The sequence below is a fragment of the Urocitellus parryii genome, chromosome 1, assembly GCF_045843805.1.
Source record: "Urocitellus parryii isolate mUroPar1 chromosome 1, mUroPar1.hap1, whole genome shotgun sequence".
In the NCBI taxonomy this organism is placed as follows: Eukaryota; Metazoa; Chordata; class Mammalia; order Rodentia; family Sciuridae; genus Urocitellus; species Urocitellus parryii.
The window spans coordinates 135,315,777-135,333,400 of NC_135531.1; the positions used below are offsets into that span (position 1 = coordinate 135,315,777).

General features: G+C 34.7%; 1 protein-coding gene across 7 annotated transcripts in view; it reads left to right on the plus strand.

Annotated features, from left to right (window-relative positions):
• LOC113190703 (ubiquitin-conjugating enzyme E2 B-like) overlaps window positions 1–17,624 on the plus strand; it is an 84,881-nt gene that overhangs the window by 15,838 nt on the left and 51,419 nt on the right. Inside the window, exon 5 of one of the 7 annotated variants that reach the window (XM_077801676.1) lies at window positions 8,381–8,564. The exons of 2 other annotated variants lie outside the window; for them this stretch is intronic. In XM_077801676.1, the coding sequence (XP_077657802.1) occupies window positions 8,381–8,544 (164 nt within the window). In that variant the 3' untranslated portion in view covers window positions 8,545–8,564. Of the gene's footprint in view, window positions 1–2,876; window positions 3,101–3,819; window positions 8,117–8,164; window positions 8,260–8,380; window positions 8,565–14,612; window positions 14,639–17,624 lie in introns of those variants that run through there. 4 more of the 7 variants (XM_077801680.1, XM_077801685.1, XM_077801690.1 and 1 more) reach the window with 4 other exon arrangements.

A 17,624-nucleotide genomic window follows, 5' to 3' on the forward strand; every position in this document is an offset into this window, starting at 1 on the left:
CATTCAACAGAAAGAGATGAAGGAATAGTGATGAAATTAGCAGGCAAGGACTTTAGAATAGTTTTAGAACAAGGATTTAAAGACATGAACATAATGATCAAATAAATGGAATACAAAAAAGAGCCAAATGGAACTTCCAGAACTAAAAATGCAATAATTGAAATGAAATAAAAAGTCACTGGATTGGATTCACAGTACATTAAATACTGGAGAAGAAAAGATCAGCGTCCTTAAAAAATCAATAGAAACCATTCAAATTAAAGAATAAAGATTGAAATGAAATGAAACAAAAGTGAAGAGAATGTGGGACAATGTTAATCTAAAATACATAATTCTATTCCCAGAAATAGAGGAGAGAAGGGACAGAAATGTTTTCAAATGTAAGGGAAATTGTAAATTTTCACATTCAGGAAGGTTAATAAACCCCAAGCAGTATAAAAAAAAAAATCACACCAAGGCACATAATATTCAAATTGTTAAAACTCAAGAGTGTTTAAAGTTAATATTCACAGATCGCAAAAGGGCACTCCATGTCATAGGAGGCATTCAGGGAAGGACAGGAAGGCAGAGAAAGTAAAGGAAAAACGTAAACAAGAGCCTTTATTGTGGTTTCCTTCGGAAGAAACAAACAGGGCAAGTTATGCAGTTTGAGGATTGGTTAATTTAAATAATTTCAGTGGTCTCTGGGGTGGAGGGGCTGCCCTGAGTTGTCTCATATGGTGCTGGGATGGTTAGGGGAGGGGAATAATATCCTGAATTATAAGAAATTGATAAGGGCAGTGGTTGGGGGTATGGGCTCTTAATTGGTTGCTTGCTTATGAAAGGCATACTTGCAGGTGAGTCCTGTACTATCTCTAGGAATTAGCTAGCTCTGGTGGGGGCAGTCCCTCCAGAACAAGGAAGTCTATAACATGTCCAAGAATAAAAAAATACAGAAAAGAAAAAAGTATGATAATACACAGAGACATGGAGAAAACGTGAGGCATGAAAAACAACTGACAAAAGGGGAGCAAATGTTTGCAAATCATATTTTTGAAAAAGGACTAGTATCCAGAATATATAAATAACTCTACAAGTCAATAATAAAAAGACAACCCAATTTACAAAATGGAATGAGAACCTGGTATGAACTGAATTATATCTATCCTCCTTGCCTATATTGCCAAATTTATTTAAAGAAACTCTTAACTCCCAGTGTGACTATATCTGGAGGCAGGGCTTTACCAAAGTAATTGTGGCTAAATGATCTGATAGAGCCAGCATCCTGGGGCTGTAATTTAGTGGCAGAGTGCTTGCCTGGCACATGTAAGATCCTGGGTTTGATCCTTAACACCACAAACACCACATAAAAATAAACAAATAAAGGCATGCTGTCCATCTACATCTACAAAAAGATAAAAATTAAAGAAAAAAAAAAGAAGAAGAAGAGACACCAAAGGCTGGGGATATAGCTCAGTGGTAGAATGTGGATTTAGCATGTACAAGGTCCTGGGTTCAATCCCTAGCAACAAAAAAAGAAAAACAAGGGGCTGGGATTGTGGTTCAGCAGTAGAGTGCTCGCCTAGCATATGTGAGGCCGTGGGTTCGATCCTCAGCACCACATAAAAAAATTAAATAAAGATTGTGTCCAACTACAACTAAAAAATAAAAATCAAGCAAAAAAGAAAAACAAAACACCAGGAAAAGATTCCTACCCACCTTCCATGCATGTATTGAGGAAAGATCATTTGACTGCCTAGTGAAAGACACCTGCAAGCCAGAAGAATCCCTAGCAGAACCTGACTATGGTGGCACTCTGATCTTGGATTCCCAGACTCCAGAAGTGGAAGGAAATAAATGACTGGTTTAAGTTATCCAGTCTACAGCATTCGGTTATGGCACCTCAATTTGATTAGGACAAGACTTGAACAAACATATAGACATATAAGTACCTGAAAGATGCTCAAAATCTTTAGTCATCAGGGAAATGTCTGTCACACCCAAAAATGAGATACCATTTTATACCACCTTAAAATGGATAAAATTTTAAAAAATCAAATAATAACAAGCATCAGTTAGGATGTGGAGAAACTGGAAACTTCATGCACTGTTGATGGGAATGCAAAATGCTTTGGAAAACCATTTGGCATATCTTCAGATGATTATATGACCTAGCAACTGCACCTCTGCATATATTTCCAAGAGAAATAAAAACACATGTTCATAAAGAGAATTGAACACATATTTTTATAGTAGCATTATTCTTAATAACCAAAAAGTGAAAACAATCCCAAATGTCCATCGGCTGATGAATGGACAAACAAAATAGGGCATATTCATACAATGTAATATTATTTGTCCATAAAAAGGGACAAAGCACTGATACAACATGGATGAACTTTGAAAACAATATTCTAGGTGAAAGAAGTCAGTCACAAGAACCATATATTACAGAATTCCATTCAAATGAAATGTCTAAGTAAGGGAACTCGATAGAGACAAAAAGCTGACTAGTGGTTGCCTAGGGCTAGGTATGAGTATGGCATGCGTGTTTGTATTGGGAGGTGATAGTCAAATGTATAGGGTTTCTTCAGGAAGTGATAACAATGTTCCAGAGTTGACTGTTGTAGTAGATTCACATATGTAAAAATACATATGTATTGTAGGTATACATACATATATTTACTTATTTAAAGATACTAAAAACTATCAAATTTTACACTTAAAATGGGTAGATTGTATGGTGTGTGAATTATATCTCAATAAAGCGCTTTTAAGAATGTAAAGAGTTTACAAGTTTATACTGGGGGCGGGGAGCAGGGTAAAACAATCAAACAAAACTCATTGTATTAAGAAAGACAAAGATACATTTAGTGGCGTTTTTTTTTTTTTGTCAGAAAAAAATGCAAGCCAAGAACCAATGAAACTGTGCCTTAACAATTTTGAAAGATAACTTCATAGCAATTCGGTATGTAGAGAAAATCTCTTTAAAAATAAAAATGAGGGCTGGGGATGTGGCTCAAGCGGTAGCTTGCTTGCCTGGCATGCGTGCTGCCTGGGTTCTATCCTCAGAACCACATACAAACAAAGATGTTGTGTCCGCTGAAAACTGAAAAATAAATGTTAAAATTCTCTCTCTCTCTCTCTCTCTCTCTCTCTCTCTCTCTCTCTTTAAAAAAAATTTTAAAAAATAAATAAATAAATAAAAATGAGGGCTGGGGTTGTGGCTCAGTGGTAGAGTGCTTGTCTAGCACATGTGAGGTACTGAGTTGGATCCCCAGCACCACATAAAAAATTAAATAAACAAAATAAAGGTATTGTGCTCATCTACTAAAAATATTTTTAAAAATAAAAATGAAATAAATACATTTTGAAATAAGTGGAAAGAGTGCATTACCAGTATATCTGCACTACAAAAAAATGGAAAAGGAAATTCTTAGGCAGAAAAACATGATACTAAAACTGAACTTCAATCTGCACAAAGGAATAAATATCCCTAGAATTGGTAAGTACATGGGTTAATATAAAAATATTTTTCCGGTGTAAAAGTTTTTTAGCACTGAGAATCTAATAACTCAGTGGTTGGGTGTTTGCCTAGCATGTGTAAAGCCCTGGGTTCAATTCCCATAAGCACAAAAAATGTTTTATAAGTTAAACCCAAAAATGTAGAGTAGATTACACGATATATAGAGGTATAATGTAATGCAAGAATGGCATTCATAAAGAAACATAGAGGAAAAGTGGAAGCATAGTGTCAGTTTTTTGTTGTAGTAGTTGTTGATTTTGATATTGGGGATTGAACCCAACACTGAGCCTTTCTTATTTCTTATTTTGAGACAGGGTCTCTATAAGTTGCTGAGAGTCTTGCTAAGTTGCTGAGGCTGACTGTGAATTTATGATCCTCCTGCCTCAGCTTCCTAAATTGCTGAGATTACAGGTGTGCACCACTGTACTCAACTATTGTCAGGTTTTTATTATTACACATGAAACAGTTAACCTGAAGGTAAGCTGGTATAAATTAAAGATGCATATTTGAAACCCTAGAAAAACCACTTAAAAACATAAAGCAAAGAGGTATAGCTAGTAAGCTAACAGTAGAGATGAAATAATAAATATTTTATTTATAAGGAGACAAAAGGAAAAAAGAACTGATAGCCTAACCACAAAGATAATTACATGAAATGTAAATGGTTCAAATATTCCAATTACAAGAACAAAGATTGTACAACCTTACAAAAGCAATATACAATTCTATGCTACAAGAAATATATTTTGAATATGAAGATACAGATTAAAAGTAAAAAGGAGCTGGGCGTGTGGTATAAGTCTGTAATCTCAGCGGCTTGGGAGGCTGAGGCAGGAGAATTGCAAATTCAAAGTCAGCCTCAGCAACTTAACAAGGCCTAAGCAACTCAGTGAGACTGTGTCTCTAAATAAAATAGAAGAAAGGGCTGGGATGTGGATCAGTGGTTAAGTGCCTCTGAGTCCAATTCCAGTTACCAAAAAATAAGAATAAAAAAGTAAAAAGGATGGAAAAGAACGCTGACTAATGTCTGACATGGCCATTTATTATTACATGAAGTACACTACTGGAAAGGGATAAAGAGAGATTACATAAAAAGTCAATTCATCAAGAAAATGATTTTAAATTTTACAATTTTAAATGCAGATACACTTAATGACAGAGCTTTAAAATTTATAAAACAACTACTGATAGACAAGTCCACAAATATAGTTGGAAATTTTAACACTCTTCCCTAAGTAAGGGATGGAACTAGGAACTAGCAAGCAGAAAGTTAGGGCATTGATGATCTGCACAACATTATCAACTTGAATTAACTGATATTTAAAAACACTATACCCAGTGATAGTAGAATACATTTTTTCAAGTATAAATGTAACACTCACTAAAATGAACCATATTCTGAGTCATAAAACAAGTTTCAATAAATTTACAAGGATTGAAATTGTTCAGGGGCTGGGGATGTGGCTCAAACGGTAGCGCGCTCACCTGGCATGCGTGCGGCCCGGGTTCGATCCTCAGCACCACATACCAACAAAGATGTTGTGTCCGCCGAGAACTAAAAAATAAATATTAAAAAAAAAATTCTCTCTCTCTCCTCTCTCACTCTGTCTTTAAAAAAATAAAATAAAAGAAATTGTTCAGAATGTTATCTATCCACAATGGAATTAAATTAGAATTAAATAACAATAAAACGTCCAGCAAATATCCTACTATCTGGAAATTAAATCACTAATTCTAAATAATCCAAGCATTTAAGGAAAAAAATCACAAGAGAAATTAGAAAATATTTTGAACTGAAAGATAATGAAAATAGAACATATAAAAATTTGTAGAATTCAGCCAAAGCAGTGGTTAGGAGGGGATTTGTAGCTTTGAATGCTTATATTAGAAAAGAAGGAAAGTCTAAATTTAATGATCTAAAGTTTTCCCCTTAAGAAGCTAGAAAAGAACAATGAAACCCGCAGTAAGTAGAAGGAAAGAAATAATAAAAGGCAGAATTCAATGAAATAAAAGACACTAGAGAAAAATATTAAAGCCAAAGTTGGATAATTGGGAAAAAAAAAAAAACGATTTACTTGCTAGACTGGTCAAGAAATAGAAAAATAGTAACTATCAGGAATAAAAGAGGCATAGCTACATAACCAAAGATATTGTAAGGAGATTACAGGCAACTTTATGATAATAAATGTGACCACTTAGATGACATGAATAAATTCCTTGAAAGATACAAATTACCAAAACTAACAAAAATAGAACTAGAAAGTTGTGATAACTCTAAAGATATTAAAGGAATTTTATTCTTAATTTAAAATCTTGCTATACGGAAAACATCAGGCTAAGATAACTTCACTGGTGAATTTCATTGACCAAACTCTCAGAAAAATAAAGGAGTGAACACTACCAGACTCATTTTACAATACCAACCTCAAACTACATCAAAACCAGGCAAAGATGCTACTAGAAAACTACAGATCAATATCCTCATGATCGTAGACCAAAAAAGAAAAGAAAAAAAAATAAGAAAGTTTTCCCAAATAGAAACTAGCAATGTACAATTGAGAAAATCAACAAATCAAAGCTTTTTATTTCCCCACTTTATTTATTGATGCATTATAGGTGTATACTGATGGCATTTGTTGTTCCATCTTTGCACATGCACCCAATACACAAAATAAAAATAAAATTGGGCCATATCATTCCCCAGCACTTTCCCCCTCCCTCCCCTCTCCCACTCTTTGGCTCCTTTTCTCTACTAATCTCGATTTAATTTTCATGGATTCACTCCCACCTCTCTTTTCCTTTTTCCTCTCTAGCTTCTGCCTATGAAAGAAAACATACAACCCTTAACCTTCTGAGTTTGACTTATTTTGCTTAACATAATGGTCTCTAGTTCCATATATTTTCAAGCAAATGACATTATTTCACTTTTCTTTATGGCTGAATAAAACTCCATTGTGTATGTATATTACATTTTCTTCATCCATTCATCCATTGGTGGACATCTAGGCTGGTTCTATAGTTTGGCTATTGTGAATTGTGCTGCTAAAAAGGTATGCATGTATCACTATAGAATGATGATTTTAATTCTTCAGGATAAATACCATATAGCTGGGTCATATGGTGGTTCCATGCCTAGTCTTTTGAAGAACCTCATAATGGTTGTACTAATTTACATTCCCACCAACAGTGTAAAAGAGGTCCCTTTCTCCACATCCTCTCCAGTGTTTATTATTGTTAGTATTCTTGATGAGTGCCATTCTAACTGGTGTGAGATAAAATCTCAATGTAGTTTTGTTTGTTTGTTTTAGTTGTCAATGGACCTTTATTTATTTATATGTGGTGCTGAGAATCAAACCCAGTGCCTCACACATGCTAGGCAAGCGCTCTACCACTGAGCCACAATCCCACCCCTTCAATGTAGTTTTGATTTGCATTTCCCTAATTGCTAATGATATTGAACATTTTTTTCACATATTTGTTGATCATTTGTATTTCTTCTTTTGAGAAGTGTCTGTTTAGTTCATTTGTTTATTTATTAATTGTGTTTTTTGATGTAAAGTTTTTTGAGTTCTTTATATATTCTGGATATTAAACCTCTGTCAAAAGACTACCTAGTAAAGATTTTCTACCAGTCTATCAGTTCTCTCTTCACACTCCTAATTGTTTCCTTTGCCGAGACAGCTTTTTAATTTGATGTTGTCCCATTTGTAATCTCTTGGCATTATCTCTTGAGCTTTAGGGGTTCTATTGAGAAAGTCATGGTTTGTGCCTAAAAGCTGGAGTGTTGACCCTGTTTGCTTCTAGGAGTTGCATAGTTTCTGGTCTAATTCCTAGATATTTAATCCATTTTAAGTTGATTTTTGTGCTGGGTGAGAGATAAGGGTCTAGTTTCATCCTTCTACATATGGATAATTAGTTTTTCCATCACTTTTTGTTTAAAAGACTGTCTTTTCTCCAATGTATGTTTTTTGCACCGGATGAGATGACTGTAGATGTGAAGTCAAAGCTTTTTTAAACAGAATTAAAATAGTTGAAAGTGTCCGTGAGAAAGTGAGCAAGAGAGAGATTATCGGTATTTGAAATAAAAGTGGATGTGACTACAGATTCTACAGACATTAAAAGTTAAAGGGATACCATAAATAACTGTGTGATGAATAAATTTGACTGAGATATGAACAAATTCTTTGAAGAAAACAAAATTGACATAAGATTAGAAAATCTGGTGAAGCCAATATCTAAATTATATAGATTCAGGGGCTGGGGATGTGGCTCAAGTGGTAGTGCGCTCGCCTGGCATGCGTGCGGCCCGGGTTCGATCCTCAGCACCACATACCAACAAAGATGTTGTGTCCGCCGAGAACTAAAAAATAAATAAATATTTAAAAAATAAAATAAAATAAATAAATTATATAAATTCATTCTATTATTAAAAACTTTGCCATGCTTTTTACATATTGTCATATTGCCAAAGTGAATTTGTTAATATTTTGTCTAGAACATTTAGATCTGTGTCATGAATGAAACTGAAGTGTAATAATTTTCCTGTTGTAAAGCCTTTGTCAGATTTTGGATTAAATTTATGCTGACCTACTAAAACTGGTTGGGTAGTGTGCTATGTATTGCTATTCACAAATACTCACTTCTCTTCCCTCTAAAAAGATTATATATACTTGCCTACTACCATGAGATTTGCAGTGATGCCTGTGAAAGAGGTTCCACTGATACCCACGTTCCACTGATCTGAAATTTGTCTATGTGACTTGCTTTGGCCAGTGATAGGCAAATGGAGGTGATATGTACCATATCTGAGCAGAAAGCACTAAGAGCCATTATACTTTTCTGCCAAATTCTTGTTCTTTATCAAACTGATATTAGAACATGAGAATAGTAAGTCCCAAATAGAAGTGGCTCCTTCAGCTTGGATCCTGAAAAAAGAAGATACATGGAGAAGAGCTATAATAGCATACTCCCAGCCTGGAGAAGAGCTGCAGCTAATTCTCAACCGACCTATGATGATGAAGAAATCTCTGTTGTTTTGAGTCACCAAGATTTGGGAATTATTTGTTTCCACAGCACAATATAGCAAAGTTTAACTAATATTGAAATTATTTCATTTTCCTCTATTTTTTAAAATTCCTTTTACTCAGTTTTTGGCTATTTATTTTCTAACTTAAATCATTGATTAATAGATGTTAATTTATAAGAAATTTTTTAAAAGATATTTTTATTAGTTATTGATGAACTTTATTGATTTATTTGTTTTATAAGTGGTGCTAAGAATCGAACCCAGTGCCTCACACATGCTAGGCAAGTGCTCTACCACTGATCTACAATCCCAGCCCACTAAGAAATGTTTTAAAGCTATAAATTTACATCTAAGCACATTGTCTCATACAAATTTTTATGAATAGTATTTTAATTATTATTCAGTGGAAAATATTTCCTAATTTCCACTGTGCTGACTGTTTTAATCCATGATTTATTTAAAAATGTAATTCCCAGGTTCCAAGCACATGGGAATTTTTGAAATTGATAGCATAGAGTATGGTCAGAGAATACACTCTGTAATTTTTCAGTTTTTTTTTATTGACTTGTTTTAAGTACCGTGTAGTGAATTTTTTAATCTTGAAAATAACATTTTTTTCCTGTAGTTGTTGGGTACAGTTTCTATAGGTGTCAATTCCAAGAGTATTAATTTTCTTGTTCAAATATTTATGTCATAGACATGTGCCTATACTAACATCTTTGAATTGTTTGTGTTAAAACCTTCAAGTATGATTGTGGGTTTGTCTATTTTTCTTTTTAATTCTATTGAATTTTCTTTATATACATTTAAAGCTATATTGTTAGGTGCATAAAATTTAAATGTGTTACATTTTCTTGGTGAATCATATTTCTTTTCATTATAAAATATCTCTCTAGTAATATTTGTTGCCATGAGATCTACTTCACTTGTTGTTGATCTGCTATATTCTTTTTATATGGCGTATGCCTTTACTTTCTTTTACTTTCAGTATTCCTATATATTTATATTCACAAAATGGCTCTTTTATTAGCACGAAACAGCTGGATTTTAAATTTTCAGTTCAGTCTGATCATGTGTGTCTTTTATTTGAAGCCATTTATATATTTTTTAAATTTTTAAAATTTATTTGTTCTAATCAGTTATACATGACATCAGAATGCTCTTTGATTTGTTGCACAAATGGAGCACAATTTCTCACTTCTCTGGTTGTACACAAAGTACCCTTCATGCTATCATACATGTACCTAGGGTAATGATGTCCATCTCATTCAACCATCTTTCCTATCCCCAAGCCCCTTTCCCTCTCCTCCCTCCCATTTGGCCAATCCAAAGCTCCTCCACTCATTCCATGTCCCTCGCCATTATGGATTAGCATCCACTTATCAGAGAAAACATTCAGCCTTTGGTTTTCTGGGATTGGAAGCCATTTATGTTTAATGTAGTTTACTATGTTTGGTTTGAAATCTTCAATCTATTTCCTATTTGTTCTGTGTATTCTCTTTTCCTTTCTCTCTACTTTAGTGCTTTTTTTGATTAATTGAGCATTTTATGCTTCAATATTTATATTTTAGGGCTGGGGTTGTTGCTCGGCGGTAGAGTGCTTGCCTACCACGTGTGAGGCCCTGGGTTCAATCCTTAGCACCACATAAAAATAAATAAATAAAATAAAGGTATTGTGTCCGGCTACAACTTAAAAATAAATATTTTAAAAAATTTATCTTATAATTTGTTAATTATATATTCTTTTATGATTGTCTGCAGATTTTTATCACATATACCTTTAACTTACCAGAATTTAATAAAGTTTGTATTTTTACTTAAAAGAAAAGGACCTTAGAATAATTTAATCCCATTCATTTTTCTCCTTACTTATGTGCTAGTGATGTCATGTACATTAATTATATCAGTTTTATATGTATTTAACCATACAATGCATTATTATTATTTTAGACAGTTAATATTTACCCTTTATTAATATTTATTCTTCCCTTCAACTCCAAGCTTGCATCTCAGGTCAAAAATTTTTTCTCTGCCTGAAAAATATTCTTTAGTATTTCTTTTAGTGCAGACTGTATGGTGATAAAGCTACTCATTTGTGTTTTTCTGAAAATGTCTTTATTTATTTTTCATATTAAGGAATTTTAAAAAATTGACACATAATAATTGTACATATTTATCGGGTACAGCATGATCATTTAATACATTTTACAATATGTAATGATTAAATGAAGGTAATTAGTATTTTATCTCCTTGAACATTTATCATTTCTTTGTGTTAGGAGCCTTTAAACTCCTCTCTGCCAGTTCTTTATAAAATATATAATAAATTGTATTAAATTATAGATACTCTAGTGTGCTGTAGAGCACTAGAAGTTATGTCTCTCATTTAACTATATGTTGGTACCTATTACCCAGTTCTCCCTCTATCTCCCCTACCCTCTACTCTTCCTAGCTTTAAGTAATCACGATTCTATTCTCTTATTCTGTGAAGGTATTTGTCTTTCTATACCTAGTATACTTCACTTCACATAACATCTTTCAGTTCTCTCCAGTTTGTTGCAAATGACAGGATTTCATTCTTTTTCTTGCTGAGTAATATTCTATTGTGTATATATACACCAGATTTTTGTTATCCCTTCATCTGGCAATGGACACCTTGGTTGTTTCTATCATAGCTGTTGTGAATAAAGCTGTGATACACATAGGAGTTGTCCCGCACCAAACAAAAACATACAGGAAAACCATAAGTTTCCAGGTATCACGTCGATATGCTGTTTTTATTCCTTTTGGATATGCACCCAGAAGTGGTATAGTTGAATCATATGGTAGGTCTCCTTTTTTTTTTTTTTTTTTTTTTTTTTTAGTTGTAGTTGGTCAATTATTTTATGTGGTGCTGAGGATGAACACAGTGCCTTGCGCATGCTAAATGAGCACTCTACTGCTGAGCCACAACCCCAGCCCTTCCTTTTAGTTTTTAAAGGAACCTCTGTAATGTTTTCCACAGTGTATACATAGGTGGGAAATGATGTAGGCATGTCAGAAGGTCACAGAAATCAACCTGAAGGAGCTTTTCTAATGGCCAAATTTGGGACAATAAAACAAATAATGATAGTAATGGAATGCAACCCATAAGTATCTATGAATCCATTTACATACAAATGAATAACTGAAAAAAATAGCAAGCAAATGAGAACACACATATCTCCTTTATAGTAGAATTCCATTTAATAAATATAGAAGGAGTTATGGGAAGAAAGTCATCATTTGCCAAAAACCACACTCATAATTGATACAGACAAGAATTGTTGATGGCAAGTACTCTACTGCTGAGTTACTTCCCCCACCCTAAAAAAAATATTTAAAACCTTTGGGTAGAGACCTATTTCTCAAACAAGACAAAAAAGAAAAAGAGTGATAGTATTCTTCATCATAGAAGAGTAAACAAATGAAAAAGCAAGTCACAACTGAGAATTTATATAACATACATAACTATACCTAGAATACAGTAAATTCCTAAAATATCAGTTAGAAAAGAGACAGCATACTCAAAAGAAAACTGAACAAAAGATAGAATCAAGCTGGTGCTGTAGCACTGCCTGTAATTCCAGTGACGGGGGAGGCTGAGGCAGGATGATCACAAATTCAAGGCCAGCCTCAGCAACTTAGTGAGGCCCTGTGTCAAAATAAAACATAAAAATGTCTGGGGATATAGCTCAGTGGTAGAGTGTATACACACACACACACACACACACACACACACACACACACACACACAGATTTGCAAAAGCAAAATGAATGGCCAAGAACATGAAAGGATTTTATTAGCAAGCAGGAAAATGGAAATTAAGTCCACAGGTTCCACTTTTCATTCTCACCCACTGGCAAAAACTGTCAACATCAAGTGTCGGTAAGGGCATGGAACAATGGGAACTCTCATACACTGCAGGTTAGAGTGTAACTCAAGACGACCACTCTGAAAAACAATCAGGCATTATGTAGCAAAGATTGGAATTTACCCCAGAGAAAGTCTTGCACATGGACTTTAGGACATAAATATAAGGATACCCCCACCAGTATTTTTGTTATACTAACATATGGAAATAGTTCAAAAGTCCACCAATGACAGACAATATAAATAAATTATCATGTATTATTTAAAGATATACAGTGAAAATGAATGAATAATAATTCTATGAATCAACAAATCTCACAAACATTTTTTCATTAAAAAGCAAGTCACATTAGGATTCTACTTATGTAAGTTAAATATGTGCAAAACTGAATATATTTTATTTTAATTTATTTAAATTTTTTGAGCTGAGGTTTTGCTATGTTGCTTTAGTTGGACTCAAACTCCTGGGCTCAAGTGATCCTTCTACCTCAGCCTCCCAAGTAGCTGGGACTACAGGTGTGTACCACTGTACCCAGTTACTAAATATATTTTTTTTTAAAAAAAAAAGCATGCAATGATTAAATTATAAAGAAAGACAAGGAAAAACAACCACATAATTTAGGATAACAGCTTTTCTGCTGGAAATGTGATCAGAGAGCACACCTGGAATTTTAAGGTCCTAGTAATGTTACCTTTCTTGAGTTAAGGTCTCAAGGAATTTTGTTTTATTATGACTCTCTAAATATGTTAATTATATTTCTGTCAGTATAGTATTTTTCATAATAAATTTTGGGAGGTACCAGGGATTGAACCCAGGGGCCACTGAGGCCACTGAGCCACATCCCCAGTCCTATTTTGTATTTTATTTAAAGACAGGGTCTCACTGAGTTGCCTGCCTCTCTTTTGCTGAGACTGGTTTTGAACTTGAGATCCTCCTGTCTCAGCCTCTCGAGCCGCTGGGATTACAGGTGTGGGCCACCATGCCTAGCTCATAATAAAATATTTTAACAAAAAACCAAGCTGAGAAGGAGTGGGAAAGATGGACGTAGTTCTTATAAGTCAGTGCAAGAAATGCAGGACTCTTCTAGCACATCCCTACAGATGATTGTCCTCATTTTTTAAATTTGATATTTTTGTAGTGCTGGGGATTGAATCCAGGGCCTTGGACATACTAGGCAAGTGCTCTATTGCTGAGCTATACCCCTAAACCCAAATTTTTGGTTTTTATGCATATTTTTATGCAATATTTCTGAAATACAAAAAGAAAGAAAAGAAAGTGGAGCATGTGCTTAGCACATGTGAGGACTTGGGTTCTATCCCCAGCACTGAAGAAAAAAAGAAATGGAAAGAAAACCAAAAATGTATAGAGGGTAATACAACAATTACCTATATGTCCACCACCGGATTTAAGATGTAAAACTACAAAAATGTGGAAACTCCTTGTACAGCCATCTTCGATTTCATTTCCCTTCCTGCATGCCCAGTAACCACAGTCCTGAAATTTGAAGCTGTCATTTCTATGCTGTGTTCCTAATTTTGCCTACATATATCTGTACCCTTATAAGTTAGTATAAGTTTTTTTTAGTTGTAGTTGGACATTTATTTATTTATTTTATGTGGTGCTGAGGATGGAACCTCAGCATCACATAAAATAAATAAATAAATGTCAGTATGATTAGCTTCTAAATACAGGGTTATAATTTGGTACATTTATCTCTTTTCTCTCAATATTTTTGGTATGTGTTTATTCACTTGATGTAACAGAAGTCTTTGAATCCAGTTTTAATTTAGGCTCCCAATCCTCTAAGATTTTGAGATTATTTTTTATAGGAAATTTCAAACATACTCGAGAGTAAACAGAATCTCATAACAATTTCCCACGTACTCATCAACCAACATAATGATTATGATCAATTTTGTTTCCTCTATTCTTTCCCCGACCCTACCCTCCACCTTGTATTATTTTGAAGCAAATTCTAGATCTCATATAATTTGTCCCTAAATATTTCAATATGTATGTCTAAAAGCTAAGGGCTCCTTGTTTTCAAAGGTATAATTAATTACTTATCACACTTACAAATTGTTAACCAGTCAGCATTCCTAGTCTCAAATTTCTTATGTGTTACTTTTTACATTCTGTTTGAATCAAGTCTCTGCTTTAATTTTTTTTTTAATTACTACCATGCAAGGCACTGAGTGAAGTTCTGTCGAGCATACATGAGAGTGAAGCTCTCTGAATGAAGGACAGCTTGCTTATCCAGTTGTTGCAGTGAGAATCAAGGCTCCAGGTTGCTTGTGGAAACCAACAGACATTTCCTCAGATGCCTGGTTTGTATATCATGGATACCCATTAACTCTGTGAGACTGGTTTTTAAATTATTTATTTATTTAACTTTCTGTGGTCCTGTGTAAAGATATCCTTTATCTTTTTTTCCTAACATCTCATTAGAGGGTTATGCAGCTACTTAGTACTTACCATACAAAGTAAGATAAATAATACTTGTTCACTAATTAGTTCATGCTAAGTAAACACTGATTTCCATAAGCTCCCATCCTTGTTCTTTCTTGTGACTAAAGAAGGGTGTGAGACGAGATGAAAGAGTTAGGCAATGACCAAATGAGATCATGTAGATATAAGTAAATTATAACACATAAAATGCTATACAGAGTTTAGTTTTAATAGAACATGCAGACCTCTTCTCTCACCTAGTTTTGTTTTGTTTGGGTAGCATGAGCAGCTGCTTTTTGCTGTTCTATCTTCAGGCTTTTATCCATCATTTGGGCTGTTGCAGTGTGACATCCTCTACCAGGCCCCTGGTACAGCCTTGCTAGAGTTGATCTCACTGTTGGCATGGTGGTATTTTCGTGACAATTTGAATTCTTTTTTTCTTTTTTTTTTTTTGGTAAAAATTAAAATGGAAAAACGAGCCTGCTGCTGATACTAATGATTAGAAGCATCACTCTCACACATGTGATACCATTAAGTCAAAGATGAACTCCTTACAGGTTCTGAGAGCAATGAATCTTTAACCTCATCTGAACTCTTAGTCACATAGCAGTGTACATGTATTCAGGATAAAAAAGATGAAAGAATATCTACAAATGCTAAAAATACATTGTTTGATATTGTGACTAAAATGTGAGATGTAATCAGGGATTTTAAAATGCTTTTAGCTTTCTGGGAACAAACTGTCATTAACACACATTCATTTTTCGACTTTTGTGCAGTTGACGTTTGAATATGTTTCAGAACACATTATATTCAGAACTATGAAACTGCCCATAATTGAATAAAGTTTCTTCTCCCAGCATTACCCACAGAGCTGGAACTCTGGAGCCAGAGTGAGGAAGCCAGCTTAGTCGTGTCACAAGGTCAAAGTGCTTAGCCAGCCTAGAGTGGAGGGCAGCAGGAGAGAGGGGATGGACAGCTGAGCTCAGGAGTGCAAGCCACTTCTCTTTCTTTCTTTGGCATCCCAGGATAATCAATTCATGAGAAGCCACCTTGATGACATGAATCCTGTTCACATGATCAAAAAATGCTGTCCAGCTGCATTGTTCCCTCTTGTGGTTGTAGGTGTCATCTTCTGGTATTTGGGTGAGGTAGGAGCCTGAATAGCTTCACTTGAAGTCTCAGTGACATTGAGATCCTGGCAGTGACTTAACATATCATTTAGTACAAGACAAATGACTCCTTTAGCAGTTAGGATTGCTGGCTTTCTGCAGCTGAAGCCCAAGGTAGTCCTTTACCTCGTGGCCTTGACTGTAGATTAGAGGAGGCAGCACAGGTGTGAAGCCTTCACCATTCTGCTTTGAATCATGAATATGCCAACAATGCACATCATAACTGCATCATCAGGAAGAGAAACATAGGAGAGATTTTAGCCTTCTGTCATATTTTAGGTTCAACACTCTGTATTTATTTTGGCAAAAATTTTGGGAGTAGAGAAAGTCAGAGTTTGATTTTTTTTTTTTTTTCCCAGTACGGGGATTGAACCCAGGGAAGCTCTTCTGCTGAACATCATTACCAGCCCTTTTTATTTTTTATTTTGAGTCATGTCCTTGCTAAGTTACTGAGATTGGACTTGAACTTGCAATCCTCCTGCCTCAGCCTCCCAAGTTGCTGGGATTACAGGCATGTGCCACTGCACCTGGCTGATGGTGTCATTTGAATCTGACATCAACAACATTATTTTGCCATTAATAGCCCACTAAATTCATTGATGTTCGATTGTATTTCACTGTATTTGCTCTCAAGAGGTAAATTCTGCTTGATAGTAGGGTTAAAATCTATCTTATACTTTCAGATTCTACTATAAAAGAGAAGTCCAGGGAAACATGGGCTTGATGATGATGAACCACAACTTTATTAAAAAAATACAGGTGAATTGTTTGAGTTGCCAACATCTGTTTGCCAACCAGATTGTGTATGGCAGAGAACCAAGTTTCTTCATCTTTTATTCCAAATAGGACATAGTACATGACAGAAATTCAGTAAAGTTGTGTATGTAAATAATTATAATGCAATGCAGAAAGTAGTTAGGCTGAGAAAGAAATATGAATGAGCCATGAGATCCTGGAGGATGGTGGAACTGGGGAGGCTTGATGGAGGAGATCTTGACAGGTAGATTGACCTTAACTGACTGAGATGTGGGAGATAAGAGTTATCATAGATTAGATGTGGGCTGGGGTTGTGCCTCAAAGGTAGAGTACTCGCCTACCATGCATGAGGCACTGCGTTCTATCCTCAGCAGCACATAAAAATAAAATATAACTAAAAAATAAATATGAAAAATAAAGAAAAATTTAAAAATAGATTAGATGTTTATTAAGTACTGTGCCAGACACTGCTGAGCATTTTGTATGCCTAATCCAAATCCTCCAAGAACTCAATGAGAAACATACTTTCATCATCCCATTTTAGAACTGAGGAATTTGTGGTGGATTAAGTGATTTTCCCAAAGTAACACACCAGGTAGGTGACAGAGGCAAGATTCAGCCCAGTCTCACATAAAGAGTAGCTTTTAAACTCTGGCTATCCTGTTCCTTAAGCAAGAAGTGATTCAGAGTTTGGGAAGACGTAGACTATGTTCTAAAAACATGTTCTATTGATTGGCTGGAGGACAGAATATGTGGAGGGTAGAGCAGTGGGAAATGAGATGGTTCCAATTGCTTAGGGACAGGTTATAAAGAAGTTCGAATAC